This window comes from Macaca mulatta, chromosome 1 (genome assembly GCF_049350105.2).
Source record: "Macaca mulatta isolate MMU2019108-1 chromosome 1, T2T-MMU8v2.0, whole genome shotgun sequence".
NCBI lineage: Eukaryota > Metazoa > Chordata > Mammalia > Primates > Cercopithecidae > Macaca > Macaca mulatta.
In genome coordinates this window covers 170,587,156-170,607,648 of record NC_133406.1, presented here as the reverse complement: position 1 = coordinate 170,607,648, position 20,493 = coordinate 170,587,156, and the positions used below count along the sequence as shown (strand labels likewise).

The following is a 20,493-nucleotide window of genomic DNA, read 5'->3' as shown; positions in this document are numbered from 1 at the left end:
ATATTCTATATGGAATGTCTCATATTTTCTACCTCTAAATTTAATGCTAAGAATAGTCATTAACATGTGTTCCCAAAAGTTAGATTGATACCCTAAAATGAATTCAAGAATGGAAATAAGTAGCTGGATCGATAAAAGCCAAAATTTACACATGTCCCTAAAATATGTTAGAAAGTGGTCCCAATTTTTAATTTCTCTTCATTATAAGATATTACTCAAGAAGCATGTCACTTTCTTAGGGTAAAAAGTAAATATAAAAACTACCCTGAAGCATTTTTTTCCCTTAGGGATTAATGAGAATTAGCTAGTCTACCTTTTGATATAACATACCAACTGTTTAACAAAGGCTAATGCATATTTGGGCAGCAGATATTGTCAACTCCCCATTTTTTAATATGCAACTCTACTTGTAAAGCTTGTTGGGTCTCCTCCCATCACCTGCATTGATACTCAAAAGATACTCTTAATATCAACATAATTACTTACAAATATTAAAATAAGGAAGAGAACAGTGTCTAAAGTAAGAAAGCAGCTGGTATAACGTGATTAAATTTTTCAAATTACCAATCACTTAAGTGTTTTGACCTACTGCTATTTCAGCCATCTATAGGGTAGGTCTAAAGACAGAATATGATTCAAAATTAGTTTATAATCTAGAAGAATGGGAAGGGGTGGGAAGTCCCACAAGGCTAAATATGAAAACACTATGCGTCCTACTCTATAACAGTTTCTCAGCCAGCTCAACACTCACTGTATTGCATTTGATTATACTACTGAATATAAAATGGGGTAGTTTTGTGAACATGCTTGCTGAAGTCATTTTTATGTTAAATTTCTTTTTGTAAACTTCTAGGTTGAAATAAACCTAAAACGATATCCAACTCCTTACCCAGAGGATTTAAAGAATATGGTAAAATCTGTTCAAAATTTGGTGGGTAAGCCAAGCCATGGAGTGCGTGTTGAGAATTCAAATCCAACTGCTAACACGGAGCAAACTGTGAAAGAAAAATATGAACACAAGTGGCCGGTAGCCCCAAAGGAGATTACAGTGGAGGTACTTGAAGGTTATTGGTAATTGCCAGTGTGGTTTGGATTTTTTGGAATTTTAAATATGTTTTTTAACTGAATAGATCTTCCTTGATAAGTGCATTTTTCCCCTAAAATATAAATGATCTCTCTACTTTTTCAAACTATGAGGGTTGCATTTAATCAATCATAGAAAAATGATACCCTCATGGCCAAAAATCATTAACATAGCTCCAAAAGTTCCAATACACACAGAATGAATAAGTTCATCACCCAGCAAGGCCTGGCCAGTGAGTGCATTATATCATATTAGTGACATTATTTTGGCTACCCCAAACTTTTATTGTATTAATCATTAAGAAAGACTAATCCAAGATTTTCTATTATGCAAATCTCATAAAATTCCTAATTAGATCTAGAGCACAATTTTTAAAATGTTTTTATCTTTGGCTTACAACTTTTCTAGGAAACACTGATTAACAATAAAAGAAGGATATAACTTTGAAATTTAGATTTATGGAATCTAGTCATGTGAAGCTTAATTCCTATATTTTAGAATGAGTTAGAAATCCATCCTTATTGATTTTGTGGTCTGAAAAGAATTCAACTACACTAACGCCACCTCTACTATTTCATCACCTCTTCAGCTAATTTGGTTATCATATTTTTATCTTCATTAGAAACATAATTGATCTGAGTACATCTGTAAGTTCGCATAACTACTTCTCCAAAATCTAGATTGGCAAAACTCTTTTACAAATCTGCATTTCAGAGCATCATTTTGTTGCATTTATTAAACACCAACTGTATATGTAACACTGTGCCAAATACTGTGAGAGAGAAAAAAGAAATATAAAATGTGTCTGTAATCCCCCAATAATTTAAAGCCGACTCAGATACACTTAAGACACATGAAACAATTAAAGAGCATATTATTTAAAATATGATCCCATGGTTAGTTGAGTGATGGCGAATATAATGCTCTAAGTTTAGTTTAGACTGTGTATTAAAGGTAGGGTGATTCTGTTAGAGAGGAAAAGGGAGGAGGGCATTCCAAGCAAAGGGAAGAGCTTGAGCAAAAATAAGCATAGTGTGCATATCTGCCAGCAGAGGTACCAACCTACCCTAGAGGAGGGGAATACACCTAGATTTCTAAGGGAAAAAAATGTTAACATTCATTTTCATTGTTTTTTGCTTATAAAATCAGTATCACTATACTTTTTCCTTTCTAAAATATTATGCACATATTATAGTAAAGCAACAGACTGTTCTTTTATCTCAAAGATATTGCTGCAATATAAAGGGGAAGGAAACCAACATTTAGCAGATACACATTAAATACATACATATACATTTTATATTTAAATATCCTGTAATCACAGTTTGACATCAAAATAACTGATGGTCATGAAAATCTATAAACTGGATAATTTTACTATAAAATAAGAGTCTAAAATGTCTTCATGCAGGGATGGGATAGACGAGGCTTTGGTCATGAATTTAATAATAAATCTTAAAACTGTCCCAGAATCAGGTCAAGCATAACCAATCTAAAATTAGATTTAATGTTTCCTTTGTAAACTTGCTTTTGCTTTCGTGTTCCTGATCTTGATCTCACTGGCACCATTATCTTCCATTTCACTCAAGCTAGAAATTTGAGAGATGTCCTTATTTCTTCTTCCTTCTTTCTCTCCACTTCCTGTGTCTTCCAAATAATTACCAAAGCCTGTGCATTCTCACCTAAGTGTATCATTTCTACCTCTTCAGGCCCTCAATTCTGTCCTGCATTACTATAAAAAATATCTGTTTTTTTGGCTTCCCTTGTCCCCAGCCTCCTCATTGCCTTGTCAATGGTCTTCCTAAAACAGAATTCTAATCATTTCTTTGCCCTCCTTAAAAACACTACAGTGACTCCTTATTGCTCAGGCTAAGATTAAAGCTCAACTTTCGGCTTTAAATTTGTCTGTGTGATTTGCACCACCCCTTTCTTAGCTTTCTTCTACTAGTCTTTTCCTCTTGAACAGAAATTTCACTGGCAATTTCAATACTTTATCTAAAATTGAGATTGTAGATCTTCTCTCTCTAACTTTTAACCATCCTAGAGCAAGGAGGAACTGTTGCTTTCTGTATTATCCTCCTGTCTCAAAATAACTGCAGCCAAAGTAAAGGTTCACACTCTATTTTTCAATGTCCAGATTTAATAAATGCAGATAATCAAGCATTTAGCTGATCAGTGCATACTAAATATTTATGTTTTGCACTTGTATGCCATTTTTTGGGTCATTATTATTAGTTCACACTGCCAAGGATATGGAAGAGGGTATTATACACTGCATGATATATTTATTCATGTGATTAAATATAGAAAAACCCCCAGAAAAGAATAAAGGTAGGCAGGACCAGAAGTGGAAAACAGAAAAATTAAATAAGGTAGAAAGATTACAAATGCAACTAAGGGGAAAAAGGAAAGGTAAATATTTATTGCTCACTTTCATTTGCCAACTATATGCCAGTAGTTTTAACATACATTATGCCAGACAAAGAACAGGGCTGGCAGAGCCATAAGAAGAAGGAGGACAGGGAGATTTTCCTTTATAATGCCTTGTACAGTTTGCATTTGCCTTTTCCCCAGATCTCTTTATATGGCTAGCACTTCCTCATTCTTCAAGTTTCAGCTTAAAGGTCACCTCAGCAGGAAGGCCTTCCCTGGTCACCCTGATCAGTTAGACCCTCTGATATTCTCTGTCACGTCACATTATCACATTAAATATGATGAACAGTTATGATTACTTTGTTTATTGACTTCAGACTGTGAGTTTCATGAAGGCAGGGATGCTTTCTTTCTTGCCCGTCCTTTTATTGCCTGAGTCTAGCACAGTGCCTAGGATAGAGTAGGAGCAAAATAAATATTTGTTGAATAAATGAATGATTGATATAGTCTAGTATAATGACTCTGGTAACATGTCTGTCTCTCCATTCAATTAGATATTCATTGAAATCAAGGAGAAGTTCTGAGGTTTTTTTGAATTAATAATTTAATTAATTGATACCTATCCACACTTCATCACCTGTGTGTTCAATACACTCTTGGTATATAAATGCCCACAGCGTCTCAGTGATGTAATGGTGATCCTAGACAAAAATAAATACCTAGGAGTTTCATTTGTTATTCCCAAACAGCTTAGTAAATATTTATGCCCTACTTTGTGGTCATTGAAAAAATCAATGCAATTAAATTGAAAGAGAAAATTTTTACCTTATTCTTACCAAATCAAAGCCAAAATATTAATGGCATACATGCACCTGTTAAACACCACCTATCTTCTCACAGCTAGGAATCATAGTAGACACCACAATTTTAATTTCTGTTTCTCATTGATTTTCAAATGCCACTTGGTTTTTGATCACAGCAACCACCAAAAACCCAGCCTCACAAGGATTTTGGTTTTTTGTTTTTGTTTTTTGTTTTTTATTTTTTTGAGATGGAGTCTCGCTCTGTTGCCAGGCTGGAGTGCAGTGGTGTGATCTCAGCTCACTGCAACCTCCAACTCCCTGGTTCTAACGATTCTCCTGCCTCAGCCTCCTGAGTAGCTGGGATTACAGGCACGTGCCAGCACAGCCAGCTAATTTTTGTATTTTTAGTAGAGACGGGGTTTCACCGTGTTGGCCAGGATGATCTCGATCTCCTGACATCATAATCCACCCACCTTGGCCTCCCAAAGTGCTGGGATTACAGGCATGAGCCAGCATGCCCGGCCAAGGATTTTCATCAAAAAGAATGTGCAATCTAATGTTGTAACTGAGAGCTATCTCAAGCTAGCCATTTGCACAGTGTCTGTCTAATGTCAAGTATTGCTTTGTTTCCCTCAAACATTTAATATAACTCACAGTGTCCCTGTTAATTGCAGCAACACCCATGGGTGCCTCAGAGTACAGTTTAAGAATCAAGGGGTAGGGCTTTTAAATCTAGCACACATGAATTGAAATCTTGGCTCCACCTTGTGACCTTAACGAGTTCCTAAAACCTTTTCGATCCTTGGTTTCTTTATCTTAAAAAAAACACAAAACAGAAAATATAACAGCTATTTGTATACAGCTCCAAGTACAGTTATTGACACAGAAGAAGCCTACGGTAAATCATTCTCTCTTCTTTCTCAAGAGAATTATATGCCAATTCCTTCCTCATCCTCCTTTAATCCTTCTGCAAGTAACTACCAAGATACATGTTCACCATCCAAAAATGTTCTCCATTTTTCTCTTTGTTAGGAGATTCAGCCCAATTTTTTTCTATAGAGGAACATCTTTCTTCCAGTAACAGAGAATTGTCAATTACCCTCAAAATTTTCCTTAAATTACTTTTATTCATGCTAGGCCTAAACTCTCAAAAGCTCAGAAATAAGCTTGCTTTCTTTCCTTTGACTTCTTCCTGAGGCTTCTTTTCTTTATGGCAGTAGCAGCCAAGATGTAGTTTGAACAGTGGAAGGGCAATTGTGTGAAAAAGGACATTTTACCTTTTCTTTCTCTCCCACTTCTGTCTCCTCACCAGAAAGAAAATATGGTTCAATCTACTTGCAATGGAATCCCCACTAAATTCTATTTTCTACCAAAAACTTCCTTTGCCCATGGAAGCATTGCCCATGGAAGCAGTCCCCAAAACTTTGCCCACTTTTCCAAAAGGAACTCTATTCCTCTAGCCTCTATAAAAGAAATTATAGAAACAAAATTAGTGATTTGTTTCCTTTGTTGGATAGTTAACTTTACTTTGTGAAACCCATGTGAGAAATGAGCTATTCTTAGGATAGACAATACTGCATACACAGTATCACATAGATCTTTGAGTAGCACAGATCTCAGTTCAAATCCTGGCTCTACCACTTATTAGGTTTGTGACTTAGAATTGTGATTTTACCTCACTGAGCCTTCATTTCCTTATCTGCAGAACAAAAAAAAAAAAAGATGATAATAAATAATTTGAATGCCACATAATGATAAAAAAATAAGGTTGTCTTTTAAATAATTAACAAGGACAATAGAGAGTGTTTAGCATAGTAGCACCACAGCAGATGTAATTAGTGCCATGTAATTTATGGCCATTATCATCATTGTCATCATCATCATCATCACTTTGTTCATAAGGGTAAGAGAATCTACTCGGACCACTGCAAATTCATCATTCTTGTTTCAATAATGTCCTTCTAAGAAGAAATACAAGTTCATAATTAGCTGATAATCATCCTCTCTTCCTGGTCATTAAGGCTGTTTTTGATTCCCAATAGAAATTCTTGAACAGGATCAGAAGCTTGAACCTGAGTGAAACCAGAGCTACCATGCAGAGTTCCAGTCATAATTTTGGTATACAAGTTTGAAAGTCTAATCAATACAAACAAGATGACCTGAGTACTGAATGTGTAGAACATAAGGGAAAAAAAAGCAAAACCCATAGTTATTTTAACATTCTGTACTTGTACAACTATTTGGTTTGCTTTTTTGTGTTTCTATTCTATTTTTGTTTTTCTTTTGAATAAAACGAAATTCCCATTCTTGTAATTAGGTATCATAGGAATATTTTTAGATTATTATTTCAACAAATAACTTACCTTTAGATTCATAGATTGTTAGTGCCAGACAGGAATTGGCACTAATTCCTGTTACTGATTACCTTTATTTTAATGATGATAATGCCCAGAGAAGTACACTGACTTGCCCAATGTGACTAACAAAATACAAAAATAGAAATAGGATGAAAATATGACATCTTGTAACAAATTTTTTGGCAAGTCAGCATATTTTATGCCTTTCATGGTACTCTTTCTCAAACTCATATCTTCTTATAAATTTCTCCAAAGGTATATAAAGACTTTTATCCTCCATTCTGTCACCTTGAAACTTTGTCATACATTTCTTATGCTAAATCTTTGAACTAACTTTCAAAATCAATCAAAATGAAGAATATGTACCCTCTGAAATAATTTTTAAAATCAATCAAAATAAAGAAAATATGGCCTCTATAAAAGAATTTATAAAAAAACAAAGTCAGTGATCAATTTCTTTTGTTGGGTAGTTTTCTTTGTTCTGTGAAGCCCATATGAAAAATGAACTTTTCTTAGGATAGGCAATATGGCATGCACAGTATCACATAAAACACTTTTGAGTAGCAAATATAGCCTCTTCAACTACTGAATTTTCCATTCTACTCCTTTTCCTGTTCCTCTTTGCAATTTGATACCTCATTTTAAGTTCCTTGTGTGCTCACAGCTGAGCTCACCAGGAGGCAGCACAAGGTAAGGAAAGATCACTGGAATGGAGCCCAAGAGAATCCTGCTGCAGTGCTGGATCTGTGTGCCCTAGGCCTAAGCCGAGTCTCAGAACCCGCCTCTAGAAAACAAAAGTGTTGGACTAAATGACCTTGCCATTTTCTTTTATTGAAATATTCTATTTAAAAACTTAAAAAGTATCAGATATAACCAGTTTTTTCAGGCAAATATTTCCATACAAACCTAACCCAAAAGAATCCCAAAAGATAGAACTTAAACCAAAAGTTAAAAGAAATGGACGTGCTTCTCTGCAATAACCAAAGACCTGAGCATGTCTCACTATGGGGGTCCTTGGCAATATATAAAATTTATAGTAAGAGTTTCTGCCTGTTCATTATACCAACCGATTAGTTTTAAGACAGGACTTTTTAAATTTACAATATTTTTGTCCTCAAGTATATTTTTTTCTCTGATTTAACAAAATATTTCTAAGTATTTTACATTAGTGCTCCAAACTCACAAGATACTAATGAATTAAAAAGCTGAAAAATTCTTATTTGAATTAAAATTAATCTTAAGGGAAAAGAAGACATAACAATAGCTGCTATGCATAAATATATCTCACTACTTATGGGCATAGATAAGGCATTTTTATATCTAGAAGAAAGTGAGAATTTGGTATTTTACCTTCCCCTAATGCTTTCCACACTCCCTGGTTAGCTGAGAACAGTAATTTGAATTGTGGAAGTTTAAAATTCTTGGGTTTTCTACATGTTTATTTGTCATTATGAAGTTATAGTCGTGTATCGATATTGCTCGTTACACTCAAAGAAGGGGTATAGAATGAAGATTTAGCACGCTAGATTAGGTGTGAGAAAACCAGGAACCTTTGGAAGAAGACATGATAGAACTTGAGAAATTGAGGAGATGATCACTTGGGATACAGTAGAAAGTGAGGAGGAAAGTGGTGGGAAGAGCAGGATTTATAGGACCCGACAGTGAATTAATGTGGCTAGGGATGCACACACACACAAAATCTTAATTAGTCAGTGACATACTTTCCTCTTAAAACTCTTAAGAGAGTTCACCACTTAGAACAATTACATGCATATATGTCATATTTGTGTGAATCATACTGCTCATTAATGGCTTATCATAATTCAGTCTGGTGTTCTAATGACTTATATCTCATCTCTCCAACTAGATTATAAACTCCCAGAGGGTACCAGCGACATTTTGTCTTTCTTTGGAACCTCCACAGTTCATTGCACAGTGCCAGGCATATAAACAACATGCAAAAAAAAAAGGATGAATAAATGGACTCACTTACGTTAGAAAAAAAATTTTTAATGCTTAACTCAGAGATACATATGGTTTATTTCTCCCAGTGCCCCACAGTGAACTGAATTCTAGAGTCACATTTTTGAATCTGAGCCAAATAAACATACTGCCACTTCGGTTAACCATTGTTTAAATGTTTACTTTCCTTGTCCTGTATTATTATATCTCTCAGGATTCTTTTGTTCATCCAGCTAATGAAATGAGGATTGGGGAACTTCACCCTTCATTAGCTGAGACCCCTCTGTACCCACCCAAACTTGTTCTGCTAGGGAAGGACAAAAAAGGTAACATTGTGAACCCAATGTGGAAAATATGCTACAAATGCATGTGCATGATGAATCGCCAGTTGTAAATTATGATACACCATAGTCTATACAAATGTTTTACAAATATGCATTTCTAACCTTAATCGGTATGGTTTCCATTTTTCATACTTGCTTTTCCGTGTAATTGTCAGTGTCATAGCATTATAACATTTTCCCCTTTAAATTTCAGAATCAACTGATGAGTCTGAAGTTGACAAAACTCACTGTCTGAATAACAGTGTTTCCTCAGGCACTTACTCAGACTACTCGCCTTCCCAGGCTTCCTCAGGATCCTCTAATACCCGGGTTAAAGTGGGGTCCTTGCAGACAACAGCTAAAGATGCAGTACATAATTCTTTGTGGGGTAACAGGTGTGTTTAGAATTCCCTCCTTTTGTTCCCAAACGTTTATTTTCAGCAACTTTTTAAAAAATGGAATCTTCTTAATTTTGGAATTGTATTCAGCACACAAGTGGCACAGAAGACAGAAGGGGCAGGTAAGCAAATGTTGTTCGCCTGGGACTGCCAAGAACAGATGAATCCATCTTACAGGGAGAGGCCATTGTTTAAGGAAGACATGGTAGGAGTTAACAGGATGAGATGGTAGAACAAAAAATTTTAAAAATAAAAAAAAATGTTAGCCCACTGATACTTATTGATGAGACATGGATGTTTTACCATACAAAATGGCATAATGAATTAAAATAAAATGCCAGTAAAACACTTATGTGTTTGGTCCAGAGTAAGTGTTCAATAAATTTTCATTGCTATCATCATCATAATAATTTTATCACCACCTGGAAAAGTTAGGATGTATTTTAAAGTACTTAATCTTTCCAAAATGCCTCCTCTTCTATATTACTCTAACTTTACAGATGAAAAAACAAAAACCACACACAGAGCACAATAAAGTGACTCAATAAGGCAGTGTTTTCCAGTTCTAATTCCATTTTGTAACTTGTTGCTATGTTTTATACTACAAATAGCAAATTAAAATTGTTATATGATATAGGTAGTCAATAACTTTTACTCATATTTTACTGAAAATATTGCCACTATTGGCAACGTCTTCTTTAGTAATTCATGAGTAACTTTTCCTATTCATTGATGCTCATAATAAAAATCTTAACGCTTTCAGTCTGTAAATTCATTATCTGCATTATTTCAGTATCTGCTAGAAATAACATGGTCAATGATATAAACATGTCAGGGATCTAAAGTCATAATATAATTTACATTCTACAAAAACATACCTGAATATGCTCTCTATATAGTAACATTTAGTGTCTTCAAAACCTGACCTTCAAGTAAAAGTTATCCGAAGACAATTTAGATTCATTACATACACCAAGCATTTGTAAGAAAGGTACTCTCAGCCAATAGTTCGAAATGTACCAAATCAGAATCTCCAGGAATGGATATCAGGAATCATGATTCTAATTAGACCCAACTCTTCGTCCTTTTCAATTTCTTCTTCCCATTGTGTTCACAGGATTGCACCATCTTTCCCACAGCCTCTTGATTCAAAGCCATTACTCAGCCAGCGGGAGGCTGTTCCCCCAGGCAGTATACCACAGCGTCCTGACCGGCTGCCCATGAGTGATACTTTCACTGACAACTGGACTGATGGCTCACATTATGACAACACAGGGTTTGTTGCTGAGGAAACCGCAGCTGAGAATGCCAACAGTAATCCTCTCTTAAGTTCGAAATCTAGAAGCACATCTTCGCATGGACGCAGGCCTTTGATCAGGCAAGACAGGATTGTTGGTGTTCCCCTGGAACTTGAGCAGTCTACACACAGACACACACCAGAAACAGAAGTGCCTCCTTCCAATCCTTGGCAGAATTGGACCAGAACCCCTAGTCCATTTGAAGACAGGACCGCTTTTCCTTCCAAATTAGAGACAACCCCTACTACCAGCCCATTGCCTGAAAGGAAAGAACATATAAAGGAATCTACTGAAATACCTAGTCCTTTTTCTCCAGGCGTACCATGGGAGTATCATGATTCCAATCCCAACAGGAGTCTTAGTAATGTCTTTTCTCAAATCCACTGCCGCCCAGACTCTTCTAAAGGTGTTATTTCAATTAGCAAAAGCACAGAGAGGCTTTCCCCTCTAATGAAAGATATCAAGTCTAATAAATTCAAAAAGTCACAGAGTATCGATGAGATTGACATTGGTACATATAAGGTGTATAACATACCATTAGAAAACTATGCTTCTGGGAGTGATCACTTAGGAAGCCACGAACGACCAGATAAGATGCTGGGACCAGAGCATGGTATGTCCAGTATGTCTCGAAGCCAGTCAGTCCCGATGCTGGATGACGAGATGCTCACCTACGGAAGTAGTAAAGGGCCACAACAACAAAAAGCTTCTATGACAAAAAAAGTCTATCAGTTTGACCAAAGCTTCAATCCTCAAGGATCAGTGGAAGTGAAAGCCGAAAAGAGGATACCACCCCCTTTTCAACACAATCCCGAGTACATGCAACAGGCCAGCAAAAACATCACCAAGGATTTGATTAGTCCTAGAGCTTACAGAGGATACCCACCAATGGAGCAAATGTTTTCATTTTCTCAGCCATCTGTGAATGAGGATGCTGTGGTGAATGCCCAGTTCGCAAGTCAAGGGGCCAGGGCAGGCTTCCTGAGAAGGGCCGACTCCCTGGTGAGCGCCACAGAAATGGCCATGTTTAGAAGGGTCAATGAGCCTCACGAGCTGCCCGCAACTGATAGGTATGGCAGACCTCCATATAGGGGAGGGCTGGATCGCCAAAGCAGCGTTACAGTGACTGAGTCCCAGTTCCTGAAAAGGAATGGCAGGTATGAAGATGAACACCCTTCATATCAAGAAGTGAAAGCTCAGGCGGGAAGTTTTCCGGTTAAAAACCTTACCCAAAGGAGGCCATTGTCTGCGAGAAGCTACAGTACAGAGAGTTATGGTGCCTCCCAAACCAGGCCAGTTTCAGCTAGGCCTACTATGGCAGCTCTTTTGGAAAAAATACCATCTGACTATAACTTGGGTAACTATGGTGACAAGCCATCAGATAACAGTGATTTAAAGACGAGGCCTACTCCTGTGAAGGGAGAGGAGAGCTGTGGTAAAATGCCTGCAGACTGGAGACAACAGCTGCTTAGACATATAGAAGCTAGACGGTTAGACAGGGTATGTCTGGCATTTCTCTGTAAGAATATCCCTCCTGCCTTTAGTGTTACTTTTTTGGCATTTCTAAGCACATGTAGTGAAGCATGAACTACGTGAATGAATTAGATGATCAGTATTTTATTTATCTTTATATTGTGGGGGAAATGGATCATAATAGTTTTTCATGGTTGTGGCTAAATGCTCTCTGAGAGTTCATAACCTGCAGGTGAATTATTCATCAAATCTAACCCAAATGTTGTTAGTAAGAAAGAATTTGACTCCATTAGAGGGGATGGTGCTTCAACTGTTTTCTAGTCATTAAGGCAAAATGCCTCTCCTAGGACACAGAACTGTTCTCTAGTGACCTAAAGAGTATGATTTTTATTGAACCTATAAAAAGTGGATATTTCCCCCGTTTCTGAATGGACTCACTTATATTAAAGTCAGGCGTAATTTGTTTATGAAATTTGCACATAGTTAGTGCTATGGGACTACTAGGTATTATTTCTAATGAGCAATAATTTTCCCAGCAAGAAACAGAAAAATAAGCAGGGATTAATTGCCCTCCTACACATTATTTTATTTAATAAAAATCCTGCCATTTAGAATGTTGGTTTTTATATAGAAAGAAATGTTTAAACTCAAATTATACTACAGACAACAAAAATAGATGATGTCTTTATGAAGACAACAAACGTACAAATTAGTATGTGTATTACAGCAAAAAAGAAAATTCTAGTTCAGTTAAAAATTGGGTCACAATAGGTGAGGCATGGTGGTTCACGCCTGTAATCCCAGCACTTTGGGAGGCCAAGGCAGGCGGATCACGAGGTCAGGAGTTCAAAACCAGCCTGACCAAACATGGTGAAACCCCATCTCTACTTAAAATACAAAAAAAGAAAAACTGGCCAGGCGTGGTGGTGCACGCCTGTAATCCCAGCTACTTGGGAGGCTGAGACAGGAGAATTGCTTGAACCCAGGAGGTGGAGGTCGCAGTGAGCCAAGATCACGCCACTGCCCTCCAGCCTGAGCGACAGTGTGAGACTCCATCTTGGAAAAAAAAAAAAATAAGTCCACATATACAGGGATCAGGGACAGTGGAAAGAAAAAAAATCATATGATGCCTAGAATTACATTTTGTTGCCTGTTCAAATCTCTCTAAGAGAAACCTGGTACTCATTTTCTTTTTTTTTTTTTTTTTTTGAGACGGAGTCTCACGCTGTTGCCCAGGCTGGAGTGCAGTGGCGTGATCTCGGCTCACTGCAAGCTCCGCCTCCCGGGTTCCCGCCATTCTCCTGCCTCAGCCTCCTGAGTAGCTGGGACTACAGGCGCCCGCCACCGCGCCCGGCTAATTTTTTGTATTTTTAGTAGAGACGGGGTTTCACTGTGGTCTCGATCTCCTGACCTTGTGATCCGCCCGCCTCGGCCTCCCAAAGTGCTGGGATTACAGGCTTGAGCCACCGCGCCCGGCCTCATTTTCTAGAACTATTTTCAATTGACCATCATCATTCAGTGTACTTTGTGGCTTTTAGTGTAGAGGGCTTGATGTGCTCTGCATTGACATTAGAATCTTAAAGATCCTTTTTGTGAAAATGGGGCTTTTTGTTCTCATTTTCTAGGGCTGAATTCTCAGTGCAAATTGGGGATCTGGGTAATAATATACTATTGCATTGTCTCACTCAATAGTTTTATTATTTTATTTGGTGTCCTGCTAAAAGCACAGGTCACTGCATTTATTATGTATTTCTTTAATACTGAATTTTATGTTTACAGGTTTACTCTTTTCAAATAATTATATTGCTTGTAGGTCGTGTCTACATGACAAGAAAACAATTTTTTTTAGGGAAAGAGTGAACTAATAAATGTGGGTGTGGGTGTTAGTTTCTCAATGTGGAAATTGGTTCTGCCTTGCAAAATATTTCATCAGAATGTCTGTTTCAAATAGGTTTGCTCAGTCCCATTGAAGGGAGCCTCATCAAAGCCTCATGACTGGCTGTCAGTGGGAGACACCTGGTCGGTTGTCACCATGCCTTACCTCAAGTATACCCTCCATGTAGACAGATAACTTGGAGGGCGAAAATATTTGGGGCCAAATAATACAGTACAGTTTGGGAACTCTGGCCTCGTGTAGACACGACCATACGTAACAGGGTAAGATGAACTAGTCAAGAAAGGTTGTAAGAAGCTTTTTGGAGCATATGTACAATGACTAGTAATTTGAGGCAACAGAGGAATGAGTGGAAACAACTAATGAAAAGGAAAAGATAAAATTCTAAGCATTTGGTTCCATCACTTAGTTACTGGTGTCCCAGATCAATGGTTCCTCTCCTTTGACCCCAGCTACTGAAAAGTAGGTGACTCCTCTAGATGAAGCAAGAATTTTAAGCAGGAATATAGGGTTAGGGGAGAGAGATTTGAATCAGCAAATGTTTGAAGGTCCCTTCCTATCCCAGATAACAAAAAGCGAACTCATGTATTTTTCATTGCTATGACACTTCCCTTCTTAATTGATCTTCATATAACCTCTGTTTGTGTACAGCTCCCTAGGTGTCTTTCATTTTTCAAAGCAATTTCAATGTACATTCAATAGCTTCTCATTTAATTCCAAGAAATTAAATTACCTTAGAGTATTGCTTGGGGTCATCAGATCCTAGAAGGTCTTTCTTTTGTTTTCTCCAAGTCGCATTTCTTTCTTTCAGCTGAGTTACTGAGCTATTCAGGCTATATCTTTCATAAAACTTCCCAGCTACTCAACAAGGTGAATTCGGGGTACTGAAGCACAGACTTATTATGTGAAACCAGTTTCGACATAGCTGTGCTACTTAACATTCTGTCCAAAGGCAGACTGCACCAGAGAAATAATGTGCTGCTTTCCCTGTGAAATTTAATTGAGTCATTTGAACCCTGAAAATCAAATGGTTACACAAGAAATTATGAGATTTCTGTCCATTCCACATAAAAGACAATTGCCTAGAGACTTGGACGTTGGATAAGCTTAACAGTTCAACATAATGTTGGTGAAAGATCTAAGTGTTGACCTTGAAGAGGCAGCTCCAAGAACTACCCTAGATAAAAGATGCTTGTTTCCTCTTTTAGTTTAACCACAAGGCCCATGCTTTCACTGCAGAGCCACACTATGACAGGGAATTTAAAACATGAACCCATATGTCTGAGACTGCTTCTGTTCTGTAGAAGCTGAGAGAGCACTAGACTGGAGGAATTTTAAACCTTAGGGAATTTTCCAAGTGCTAGATTGAGATGTTCAGTGTCTTTTTCAGTTTTGGCATGGTGACAATGGAAAATCTCTATATGAAATAATAATGGATCCATAACAAATATGATTGGTAGACAAGCACACCATCAGGAGTATAATAATCTTTCAGCTTCAGTCAATGAAACTTTGATGCTAAAACTCATTACTTTGATAATATTGCCCTCAGAATAGAATAGCTGCCTGCTGTTAATGTTCAGTAATATTTGGCTTAGAAAAAGTGTGCTAAGTTAACTTTTTTTCCAAAATGAGAAATTTTTTTTCCAAAATGATAAAATTACTTAAAGGGGCCAAATGCTGTCAATGATTACATTTCCATTGTAGACTGAAGAAGGAGATTGTACAGGTGGAAACAATTTGATGAGAGGGTATCTAAAATTTTACATTTAAATTTTAAATAAAGTTTTATAGGAAAAAAATTATCTATCAGTCACTTAAATGCAAATGCCACCAGAGTGTTCTGTAGGTATTTGAATATATTAGATAATTCGCATTAATAAATCAATAAATTATAATTGCTTTAATATTACTATGAAATTTCTTTAGTTTAAAATATAATTTTTAAGAAACAAAAAATAGAATATTTGGATCCACATAAAATGTATTTGATTGATTTAACTGAATTAATAAGTAAGTTCAATCAAGCCTATGGTCAGCTCAAATGACATTTTACCAGCTGTTTTTTCTGAGTTGCTGTAATTATGCCTACAGACTGAGCAATAAAGGAGACTGATTTTGGCTTTAACATTGCAATGCATTAGCTTAAGACAGAATTAGAAACTAATATTTGTCTTTCACAAGTGATGATCTCACAATGTGAAAGAGAACAAAGATCTGCAGCTGGTAAAATTTAAGATCTCACTGTTTAAATGGCTAGATTACCACAGATGAATAATACTTGTCCAAAGTCACTACTATCACGATGTATAAGAGACAGAATTTATGACGTTGAGTTAGCAGCAGATGAAAAACAGAATGTATCTTCTTTGCTTTTTGTCTTTTCTGTAGTTTTGGATGGTACTCATTATGTGCATAACTAACACTGTTTACTGTATGCTTCTGTCTGATCAAGTGCATGTTTTTTTAAAAAGTTACTGTTTGCCTGCCTAAAGTTAAATGTTATAAATTTAAACCTGTTCATGTAATTTATCAGTTTGTTGAGCATGTGTTCACACCCTGTCACATGATTATTTCCTCTACTCAGAATGCTGCTTACAAACACAATACAGTTAACCTTGGCATGCTGCCCTATGGAGGTATTTCAGCAATGCATGCAGGCAGAAGCATGACTTTAAACTTGCAGACTAAGTCTAAATTTGATCATCAAGAACTACCTCTTCAGAAAGTAAGTATGGACTGCCCTACATGTGTCAGCATACCAAAGCCAATTGATGTTGTTTGTTCACTTAATGTGTTTAGGCTGTACATACAACCCTGCTTACTATAGGCTCCTATGAGTCCAAAAAGCACAAGGGCAAATAATGTAGAGCCTGAACTCTTAGCCGCTAAATGAATATTTGTAGCTGGACTGATTATCAGGTTCCTGCTTTTTGGATTGAGCTTTGCTTTTTGGATTGAGCAGGTACATGGCTTTTTGTGTTGCTTCAAGGTTCATTTTTCTTATTATTCATTTCCTTTTTTCTTCCTTTGTTTTTCTTTATTTTGTGTTTATATATATATATATGTTTTTTACTTTTTTGGAGATAGTCCTATCGTCTCCTGGTGATGCATTCTGAGAACAGAGCTCAAAATTATTATTGGATTTCAATTGATTCTTTTGGAAAAGACATAGAATCCTAAATTAGGAGGAGAATTAAGTAGCTGGTACTTATAAGTGCTTCTTCAGCCCATTTTTTTGCAGGAAATATAACCCAAAAGAAAAATATGAGAAACAAGTTTGTGGCTTAGGAAACTAGGTTAGTGGAAAAGTAGCAAGTTTGCATGGTATTAGATGAAAATGTAGGAACACTGAAAGGGAATATACTGAATGAGGAAACATTTCCATTGTTAAAGGAACATTTCTGTTTGTTTAATTCAGCCAAAACTGAGAATGCACATTTTACTTGTAGATCAATTAATGCCTTCTGTCTTAGTTACATTTTAGTGGAAACCAATGAGTCATTTTCACAGTATGTCATTATGCCTATATATTTATATAGTCATTAGCTTAGTAAGTTTTTATGAAAAAAGCAATGCAAAGTAGGGATAACAGAGTGACAGTAACTTCTAAACACTTCTCTCTTAATAAAATGAATGAACATTATGACTCACCCCATCAAAATGAGGGTCATAAGACCTCAAATTCCTGTTTTATTGTTAATCTAGTTTTTTAATAACATTCCCAAAATGCGGATAGTTTGGTTCATACTGTGAGTAGAATAACAAAATCAAGAAGACATTTATAGCCACAGCTTTTTTATCACTCACCATAACTTAAAAAAAAAAAAAAAAAAAAAAAAAAAAACACTAAATTGAAAACTTTTGAATGCTATTTTTGCTGTGCCTGGTCTATACTGCAGGACCAGTGGAGTGCTGGTAACAAATCAAAGACAAGGCCTTGATTTGTGGTATCTGCCAATGTCAGCAATATAAATACTCTCCCTATGGCTAATTTCAAGGTACCAACTTAATGTCACTGAACTTAGAATTGGGAAGATTCACGTGCAGTTGGCTCTCATGAGCCAGTACAAATTGGCTCCAACACACCATCAGCGTGACTATTTTTACTTCATTTCCTACTTTAATGGAACCTAGTTTTCATGTCCTCTCAGAGGCCCAAGACTCTCATCCTCTTCCCTAACAAAACCAGTTTTCAAAAAGATCTTGAAACTTAACGGCATTAAGGAATAGATAAGATATCACAATTTTAAATAGGGACCTTTCTTATAGGGCTTGCCAATTAAATAGAAATCAAACCTTGTATTAGTCTGCTGTCACACTGCTAATGAAGACATACCCAAGACTGGGTAATTTACAAAGGAAAGAGGTTTAATTGACTTACAGTTTCACATGGCTAGGGAGGCCTCACTATCATGGTGGAAAGCGAAGGAGGAGCAAAGTCACATCTTACATGGCAGCAGGCAAGAGAGCTTGTACAGGGGAACTCCCATTTATAAAACCATCAGATCTCATGAGACTTCTTCACTACCACCAGAACAGTATGGAGGAAACTGCCCCCATGATTCAGTTGTCTCCACCTGGTCCCACCCTTGACACATATGGATTATTACAATTCAAGGTGATAGTTGGGTGAGAATACAGCCAAACCATATCAAACCTTTAAACTAAAAAAATGGAATTTCAAAATTCAGTGAACAAACTAAAGAGATCTTGGTATGATGGAAGCTATTGCCTGAACCCCCCTGAAGTTATATCATATGAAGATGCCCCTATTTTGCTAAATTTTTGACCATATTTACTTATCAATCTGTATGACAATATAGATATATACAGTGTCTGAAAAATGCCAATACACTTGAAACAGTGTTTCCTAACATCTAAATTACTCTCCAGATATAAATTAGGTATCACTGTATTAGCATATTAATTTTCTGATGTCATTTGGGGTACCCTAGAGAATGGACTCATGCGAGCTCTAAGAAGAAATAATGCAGAGTTATATTTGGGGACTTTCAATAATCCTCAGTTGAGCACATAGGTGACCAAAACGAATTTTCTTTGGAAGCCACATTAATTGCAAATCAAGAATCATTAAAGTATTAAAAGACTCCACCTCAAAATAAATTATCATCAACATTTTATTATCTGCACCAAAAAAAGAAGAAAAATAGAGAAGGCAAGGGAGGAAAAAGATACATAGGCAGGGCGAGTAATGCATTACTCCAAAAGATTTTATGATCCAAAACTTACCACTTTAAGTCCTATAAACTTCAAGAATTTAGGCATCTGGGACAACTTTCCCAGTCACCAATGCAGGAACCTTATCAGGCACTGGATAGTTAATGGGCTGCAATAATATCTCTGGGCTCTGCTTCCTCCCATGAATTCTAGTCTAAGCCTCTGTCCCTTCGCTTTTGTACCCTCATACGTCTCTTGTACAGAGCTTTCATTTGAAAATTTGTTAGGTTTTTCTGCCACACTCTAGAATCAGCCTCTCTTTAAAATGCAGTCTCTCCAATTATTCCTCCTGGGCTCCACTGACCATTGCTAACAGGTCCCATGATTGAGGTTCAATCTCCCTGAACCCTTCTCCCCAGGAGAGGAGATAGGCAAAAATTACTTAACTTTGATTTAGAAATGCATAAAAATCTGTTATAACATGTTTGTCTTTCTACTTAAGATAATAAAAATTACCGTCTCAGATCCTTAAGACTTCTTTGCAGCCCCTAAATACTCATTAACCATAAGAATTTCACTAAAATGTAGGGTTAGACCAATTTATAAACAAACATTTTCATTAAATAAAATTGACATAACTATTTCTTCTCCTGTGGAAATTCTGGAGCTGTCTCTTTTATTCATAAAATTCTTGAATGATAATACTGGCTATCTCTAGTTAGATGCTGTGGCAAATGACTTTGGAGTGTCCTAGAAAGAATGAAGGAAGTTTCCTAAGGAATCTAAATTAATGTTTTCACCTGTTGGAAGTTAAGCACTGGAAATGGAGTTTTAGCATCCATTGTGCAGGTGCTGCTCTCCGAAGGAAACATGTATCCCCACCCTGTTTGCCAAGGCTTGCCTCTTGCAACTAGGAGAAAGAATAAGCTTTTTTATATTTCCTGTCCTGCACCAAGGCAATCTTTAAACAAATTTGTAATAAACTAATCAAAGGATATAATTATTTATGAATGAAGCTTGAAGAACTCTGCACTTGATCAACTATTTACATTGTGAATATTTATATGAACAAAAAGGGAACACTCTTCAAGATTTTGCAATGTATTTTAAATATTTTCCATTTTTTCATATTTATTACATGTCAGATCAAGCATGGTACATTTTTCATGGATTACAAGCTACATATAGGCTGTCTATACTATAAAGAGTAAATTACGTCTTCTATAATTTTATAGAACTCTTTAAGATATTAAGAAAATGCCAACAAATATAACAAAATTTGTTTAATAAATTTAATTTCCTTAATATATTCATTTATTTAGATGCTTATGCTAATTTCCCAGAAAA

General features: G+C 36.4%; 1 protein-coding gene across 3 annotated transcripts in view; it reads left to right on the top strand.

Moving 5' to 3' along the window:
* LRRC7 (leucine rich repeat containing 7) overlaps positions 1-20,493 on the top strand; it is a 552,677-nt gene that overhangs the window by 454,098 nt on the left and 78,086 nt on the right. For 2 of the 3 annotated variants that reach the window (XM_077954325.1, XM_028832544.2), the window contains 4 exons: positions 854-1,054; positions 8,794-8,905; positions 9,117-9,297; positions 10,418-12,098. In XM_077954325.1, coding sequence (XP_077810451.1) covers positions 854-1,054; positions 8,794-8,905; positions 9,117-9,297; positions 10,418-12,098 — 2,175 coding nt within the window. Of the gene's footprint in view, positions 1-853; positions 1,055-8,793; positions 8,906-9,116; positions 9,298-10,417; positions 12,099-16,552; positions 16,694-20,493 lie in introns of all 3 variants that reach the window. The other variant, XM_028832526.2, reaches the window with a different exon arrangement.